The sequence below is a fragment of the Balaenoptera musculus genome, chromosome 2 (assembly GCF_009873245.2).
Source record: "Balaenoptera musculus isolate JJ_BM4_2016_0621 chromosome 2, mBalMus1.pri.v3, whole genome shotgun sequence".
NCBI classification, from domain to species: domain Eukaryota; kingdom Metazoa; phylum Chordata; class Mammalia; order Artiodactyla; family Balaenopteridae; genus Balaenoptera; species Balaenoptera musculus.
In genome coordinates this window covers 97293830-97301363 of record NC_045786.1, presented here as the reverse complement: position 1 = coordinate 97301363, position 7534 = coordinate 97293830, and the positions used below count along the sequence as shown (strand labels likewise).

The following is a 7534-nucleotide window of genomic DNA, read 5'->3' as shown; positions in this document are numbered from 1 at the left end:
AGGACACAGAGAGAAGGTGACCATCTGGAAAGCAAGGAGAGGTCTCAGAAGAAACTAATCCTGCCAACACCTTGATCTTGGACTTCTAGTTTCCAGAACTGTGAGAAAATAAATTCTTGTTGTTCAAGTCACCAAGTCTGTGATATTTTGTTATGGCAGCCTGAGCAGACTAATACACTTGGTAAAATATAAAGTAAGTAAAACCAATATAAATATTGTTTCCTAAATATTCCAATCCTCCAACACGAATGCTTACATCATTTTCCAAGAAACTCACTGTCTTGATCTTAAATCTTTCAGTTTCCTCAACCATTGAATAAAGGGCTTGACTTAATGTCTCCAAAGGATGCTTTTAGCATCCGTATATTCTGAGTCTGTAAGACTGTTGCCAGATGGAAAACTGAGGCACCCATCTCTCTGGTAGTAGATGAGACGGTGATAATGAATGTCACATATGGCTACAATGGGTTAGGCACGGTTCCCACCCTCAAGGAGCCACACACTGATCTGGAAACATCTCATCTCCACGCAGCAAGGGACAGAGTGACTTTTATGGAGGCTCAGTGCAGGTGCACTTAGCTAGCCTGGAGGAGAGTTTAGAATAGGTTTCTGTGTGAACAGACAGCCAAACTGATTTTTAGTGGGTGAAGAGGAACACACCCAGTGAGAGGAGGTAGTGGGACAGGTATTCCCTGCAGAAGAAACAGCATTTTAAAAAAAAGAAAGAAAGAAAAGCAGAGGTAAAAGAGAAACCATGGTCTATCTGGTACTTTCTTCATTTCCCACACCCTTGATTTTAAATCCAGTCCTTTTCCTCTGCTCTCAGAGGTCAGGGAGTACAGCTATTATCCCTCATATTTTTTAACCCTTTAAATATTTGAGGACTTAAAAATGACAAATTCTGTACTTTAAGCTTTCCTTTCCCCGGGCTAAGTAATTTCAGTCTCTCCAGGCTATTCTTCAAGCTTTTAAACTCACAGTTCACACATTAGCACTCACCACTCCACCAACGTGCATGCGCCCACACACACATTCACACACACACACACACCCCCACACATTGTGCACACACGGGCCAAAAGGGCCATTGGTTCACCAAAAGGCTCTTAAATTTAGGAGAATAGATTGGTGTTGTCCTATCAAAAGTACAGATTAAGGTCACATCCATCACATAGCTATGTGAACCATCAAATTATCAGTGTATTTCCTTCATTAAATAGAAAGCAAAAGAATCAAACTGACACACATCAGTCATTCTGAGGGATGACTCTATATGCCGAGAGGAAGGTGTGTTCCCTGCTCCACTACCGACAAGTAAATTAATAATCTTACCATTTGAGGGTGTTTGGAAGCATCGAAGAGCTGAAATAGATCAGCCCCACTGATATGGGATGCATTTCTACCAGGAAATACTATCGTATCTCCAGTCTCACATCACGGCATAAATACAACAACCCTTGTTTTCCACACAGCTTCCTACTTTCACACCCAAGCGTCAGCTAAGAGCTCTCAAGCAACACTCTTCCTCCATCTCTGGGAGGTGTCTTAAAACATTTTTAGCTCACCAAATACAAAACGGAGGAGGATCTGTTTCTTTATTCAAGAATAATCCTTTTCAACTGCCTGTTTATTCTGCAGATGGAAACCTATAGATTGAAATAAACATATTTTCATTCTAAAATTGGCATCTGCACTGCAATAGTTAAAGGATGCAACAATTGTGTTTGAAAAGCAATCATCCAGGAAATTCTGCATTGCTTTGCAATATTCAGACAAAGGGCGCATTGGAATTAGAAGGTGAATAGCATTTAAGAACTGAGGAAGAACACTGGTCTACTGAACTAATGGGACCGCATGTAGACAGAAAATGCCAAACATGCTAGTAAAATGTGTGGGTAAAATGTAATATCTTAGGACATATAAGCAAAGGATCAATCTCCTTTGAAAGAACCCAATAAGACACGCTTGATTGAAAGTCTGGAATTGTGCTGTATGATACAGTAGCAACCAACCATATATGGCTATTTAAATTAATTAAAATTAAATAGAATTAGAAATTTAGTTCTTCAGTTGCACTAGCCACATTCTAAGAGCTCAACAGTCATTGTCATACTGAGCAGCAAAGATAGTAGACGTCACCATCATTACACAAAGTTGTATTGGACGGTGCTGGTCTAGAAGGTTCTGTTTGACTATTGGGTTAGCATCATTTAAACATCAGGCCTTAACGAGATGATACGGAGCACAGCATGCTGCTAGATGTAACAACTGATAGCATGAAAGTATGGTGGAAACGGAAAAATAATTCCACTCCTGGAATAAACTAATATGTTATAGCATGGACATTTTATTACAAGAAATATCCTTAGACAAGCAGAGAAATCTTGGACTAGAATGGAAAGGAGTTAGTAAATACTACTATTTGAATACTTCCTCACACTCTTCTAAACATTCACAAAATGCACCAGCCTCTTCTCATCTGTTAGTGGCTGGACTTTATCAGTCATCCCTCAAATACTTTTCAACCGTCCTTCACTTCCTGCCCCCAAAGTTCTGTTTTGTTTTTTTTTTGAATATGTAACAAAACAGTTTGAACATATATTTAAATAAATAGAATCCCAATCAAAATAGAAAATTGCAGACTCTTCCCATTAAAAAAAAAAAGGCAAGAACTTTATTTTAAACAAATCCTCAGCTGTGTGTTACACCACGTCCATATCTAAACCAAAAATCATAATGATAATGCAAAGGAAACAGAGGGCTTCATAAAAGCACATTAGCCAAATATTATTCTTGGCCAATGCTTTAACTAAATACACAGTGGATGTGCAAGGTACAGTATGGCACTTAAATAAATATGAGCGAAGAGAAGGAAATATATTCACAGTACAAAGCAACAGGTTTTTGAACCTTTGGTATATATCTCAAATAAGCATCCATAAACACGTGTTAGCCAATAGTGTTTAGTTCCAGGTTTCTTAAGCCAGTGATTGTGTGTGTTTCAAAAATAGCTGATAAAATAATAAATCAGGATTGACATGGGCTGATTAAGGTCTCTGGTGTGAGCACACAGGTAAATTCAAACCATGGCAAAATGAAGTGCAGCTGTGTTGCACAACAAAACTATACAAGAAAATGAGTGAAATACACCAGTTAGAAATTCTGTAGCTCGTGTAGACACCCTTGATATTAACAACAACAACAGCAAATGTATTTTTAATGCTGTCCAAAGTCCACAATCTGGAAGGCAGAAATGTCCCAAAGCTCATAACCACATGCCTAACAGGGCAACAACCATCCCACAGGACTATTATAGTTGCATATTTCAATTCCCTCCCTCCCACCCAACACCCTACCCCTAATAAACAGCACCAGTGCAGTTTGAGTTAGAAAACTGGAAATATTGAGACATTCCTAAGGTTTTCATAATGACTAAGGGCCAGTCAGACGGGGCTGTAATGCAAACCTCTGTCATGGCCGTTCTCCAAAAAGCACCCCATGGAATTCCCTCTAGCTTGCAGATAAACCATGTTAGGTCTACTGTAAGGCCAGATTGAGAAAAAAAGCTGGCATGCTATCTTGGGTGGAGGGAGAGGGGCATGCTGATGGGGGAGGTACACGAAGGATGCCTCAAGGATGTTTGTCCTGCAGCCCAGGATGAAAGGATGTGTTGAGATAGGTCACAAATTGTGTACCAATAAAATATTTGACTCATGCCATTCACCAGAGTACAGAGCTTAGCACAGCTAAGTCCTACTTGGTAGCTGTGCAAGTCCACTATGATCAGGATCAAACTGGACCACAAAACAAAAGGACTCAAAGAAGTCCAACTCATCCATCTCATCACTCTATCCAGCTGTCTCTGGAACCAGTGGTGTGAAGTAATCGTTCTGCTTTCTCTCCTCTCCCACTGAGGCAAGATCTTCTCTTAACCAGCCTTATTCTACATCTCAGTGATGACAGCCACATAAATGAGGGCAGATAGAGCCACTCTCCATAGTCGCCTGCCTTGGGGCTACTTGTCATCCCCCAGGGCCTTTCCAAAACCTGCCCTTTCACACATAGGCAGAGTCGCTGGACTGAGTCCTGCCAAAATTGGGAACACTGACCCGGGGCAGGTCCTTGTTGCGGATCTCGTAGACTGACTTCCTCTTGGCCTGGGCCCCTCGCACGGCCAGCTTGATCTTGCGCCATCCCAGGTGGTTGAGTTCAGCCAGGTTCAGCACAACACAGATGCCACTCACAGCAAACATGAACACAAGAAAGACAGTCTTCTCAGTAGGCCGGGACACATAACATTCCACCTCCTTGATGCAGGGGTAGCGGTCACACTCATACAACCCTGGGACGCTGAAGCCATAGAGAAAGTATTGGCCCACCAGAAACCCAATCTCCAGGGCATTTCGGAACACCACTTGGATAATGTAGAAGCGGGAGATGCCTTCCTGCCTTCGGAGCTTGGATCGTGCTGCAGTGCGCAACCCCGATGGGTGTGGAGTCAGCTCCTTAACCTCTAAACAATCTGGCTCCGTCTCCTTGCTTGTGTTCTCCGTGTTCTGCAGCACCCCATTGACAATGGCACTTTGCAACTTCTTATCTTCTCGTTTGCCAACACCACTGCTCCCACCCCCAGGTCCTCCAGGACCCCCCATGGACTCAGGGGGGTCTCTGTCCAGGGCTAGGAAGACAGTAGAGTAGCGGCGTTCTCGCTGCTTGGCAGACTGGTGCACAGAGTAAGTGATGAAGCAGAGACTGGGGGTACACACCATTATGATCTGGAAGACCCAGTAACGTATGTGGGAGATGGGGAAGGCGCGGTCATAGCAGGCCTGGTTACAGCCGGGCTGCAGGGTGTTGCACACAAACATGGTCTGTTCATCATCGTACACCGTCTCCCCGACGATGGCCACAATGAGGATCCGGAAGATCACCACCACAGTCAACAGGATCCTGAGCAGTGGAAAAAGGAGGGAGAGAGGTTCTCATGGGCTGAGTCACTGACAGGAAACCCCTACTCCTCCCTTCCCAGCTCCGTCCTTGACTGGGGAGCTATCCATCCTTCGTGGTACTGAACTGGGAATCCAGCAAACCTTTTTGTCTCTTCCCTTTCTGCAGGATGTTGGTAGACTGGGAACACTTCATACTACAGGGATCTCAAGCATGTGTATCTCCATATGCTGGATATGGTGTATTTGCAACAGATCGATTACATGGAATGTAGAGAGGCACAAAACACACCTTCACTCTGGATATGGCAAATGCACATGGAATAGCTGAACACAGAGAATACAAAGTCTACACACAGAATATGTATATAACTACCCCAAGAGGATATTTAGTTTATCCTCAGTATGAATATTGAAATTAAGCTTTATATAAACAGATAGCTATGACTATATATACACATATATACATGAATATATATAGTATTTATGTATGTGAATATACATATATATATATATATACATATATAGAGACACAAAGTGTCAATTGGGTGTGTCCGTTTCTGGCACTGTAAGTTTTAACAGGCAAATCAGTTTAGCTTAATAAATATTTGTTGGGAAAAGATACATCTGCTCTGAAGAGCAAATCCATCTCCCCATTTGTCCTTCTCTGTCCAAATACAATCCTGCCTTCTTTGTAGCTTCTATTTAGGGAACCGGATGAAGATTGGCTCCGACTCCAGAGAGTGGGGGGACCACGACGGAGCCAATAACTCCTTTGCTAAGGGGAGAAGAGTGAATCCCCTGGTGGTGCCTCATAGGGAAGGGAAGAGGAGCAGCTGGAGGAGGAGGGCATCACTGGGCGTCAGGCGATCCCTCAACGCCGGGAACACAGGCGCACGGGCCAAGGATGATGGGAAGGGGTCAGAGGAGGGTCTGAGGGCTGTCGGGGCTCGGTCTGGACGTTAGAAAGGACTCCCGGGGGCCGCCCGACGGGGCCGGCTGACGACCTGCTCGGCGCCCTTACCTCCCGATCATAGTGGAGTGCTGCTGCACCGCGGCTTCCAGCAGCCTCTCCAAGATGGTCCATTCCCCCATCGCTGTGCATCCGGAGGCAGCAGACAAAGACTGGGCAGCACCGGGCACGTCCCCGCTCCTGGCCACTCCCCGGGCCTCACCTCCTGACTGGGAGCGAATTGCCCCCCAATTAAAGAATCAAACAAAAATTTTTAAAAATCCACGATTCCCCTCTCCCTTTTATTGTACTTAAAAGAGGGAAATGGGGAAGGAAACCCAAGCACGCCCAACTGATGGGCAGCTGGCGCGGTCCGGAGGTCGGGCACGAACCTCCAGCGCCGTCCGGGGGTCAGGTCTGGAGCCGGCGGACGCCCGGGCGAGGGGCGGGGCGGAGCGGGGGTGGCCGCGTGCAGGTGCTCGAGCTCCCGCCCGCCCGAGCGAGGTCTTGGGCTCCCACTCACCCCTGGGGGTTGGGGGTCGAAAAAGGGTCCAGGCCCCAGCCCCCGCGCCTGGCACTTCAGCGGGCACCGGGCGCTCCCGCGCTGCCGCCTGCGAAGCCGGGGCGGAGCGCGCGGAGCCGGCTGCAGGGCTCGGGAATCCGCGGCCGCCGCCTCTAATCCGGCCTTAAGTAGTCTCCGCCTGCGTCACGCCAGGTCGGCGGAGGGGAGCCGAGCGCTGCGGCGGCTGTAGCCGCGCGCCGGAGCCCGAGGGGCAGGGGACGCGCGCAGGGGGAGAGGGGGCCAGAGTCCTGGGGCCCCGGCAGGGAGTGGGGCGACTTCGAGAGGACGGATCGCTGCGCCCCTCAGGGCTTCTCCGGGCGCCCAGGTAACCTCACCTGACCGCCAGCCCCCGGCAGGAGGGGCAGCCGGGAGCAGACTCGCGGGTGAGTGGGGAGGGGCTTGAGTAGGTAGTTTAGGGTCTCTCCGCGCATCCCTCACCTTTTGCTTTTTGTCTTTGGTGATGCAACTGAAATTCCCTCTCTAAGTGCAGATGATGGTTGGGGGAAGGAGAACGGGGGCAACAATAGGACGCTTTTCAGTCTCCCTTGGAGAGGACTGCTTGGCTAAGAGTGAGTCTGCGGTCGGTGCCTTCGTGGATCCGATGCAGGGGTGAGGAAAGCTTGATTAGAGTCCATTTAGGCTGAAGCTTAAATGTAGGTGCGAAACTGCCTCTGAGGATGGGGGTCTGAGCACAAGACTCTGCCAAAGAGGTGCCTAGTTTGAGCGAGTGGGTGGCCATGGTTGAAGGACTCGCTTCCGCAGCGCAAATCCAGACGCTCTGCTATTCTTAAATGTCTATTATCTATCTATCTATCCATCCATCTCTTATTTGTTTGTTTGTTTGTTTGTTTGGAGGAGGGGGTACTTCTCGGGTAAACTGTGATCTAATCTGAATCTAAGGAGGCCCAGTATGCAACTAGCAAGAATAGCCACTCACAGTCTCACCCCGCCCTCACTTTCGTTTTCCGACCTCGGCTTTCTCCTCGCTCAATCAGCAGATCCTGCTTTGTGTTTTTAAATTTACGTTTTGCTGTCAGTTCTATCTAGAGCGACTGCTTAACTGGTCACTAGAAA

The 7534-nt window shown here is 47.1% G+C and overlaps 1 protein-coding gene across 2 annotated transcripts; it reads right to left on the bottom strand.

Annotated features, from left to right (window-relative positions):
- Positions 1-3361: 3361 nt before the first annotated feature.
- GJD2 (gap junction protein delta 2) lies at positions 3362-6134 on the bottom strand. Of its 2 annotated transcripts, none has more exons than XM_036843628.1 (2): positions 5971-6134; positions 3362-4950 (listed from the first exon to the last, which is right to left on the bottom strand). In XM_036843628.1, the coding sequence occupies exons 1-2, from the start codon at positions 6039-6041 to the stop codon at positions 4056-4058; spliced, it is 966 nt and encodes a 321-aa protein (XP_036699523.1). In that variant the 5' UTR covers positions 6042-6134; the 3' UTR covers positions 3362-4055. The 2 variants fall into 2 exon arrangements, with proteins under 2 accessions (XP_036699523.1, XP_036699524.1); XM_036843629.1 differs by lacking the exon at positions 5971-6134 and adding an exon at positions 5091-5173.
- Positions 6135-7534: the final 1400 nt, after the last annotated feature.

What these genes read in the sequence shown, in the direction of transcription:
- GJD2 (XM_036843628.1), bottom strand. Translation starts at nt 6,041, where the DNA reads ATGGGGGAATGGACCATCTTGGAGAGGCTGCTGGAAGCCGCGGTGCAG. An exon ending in CACTCCACTATGATCGGGAG is followed by an intron (nt 4,951 to 5,970) that starts GTAAGGGCGCCG and finishes TCCACTGCTCAG; the next exon opens with GATCCTGTTGACTGTGGTGG.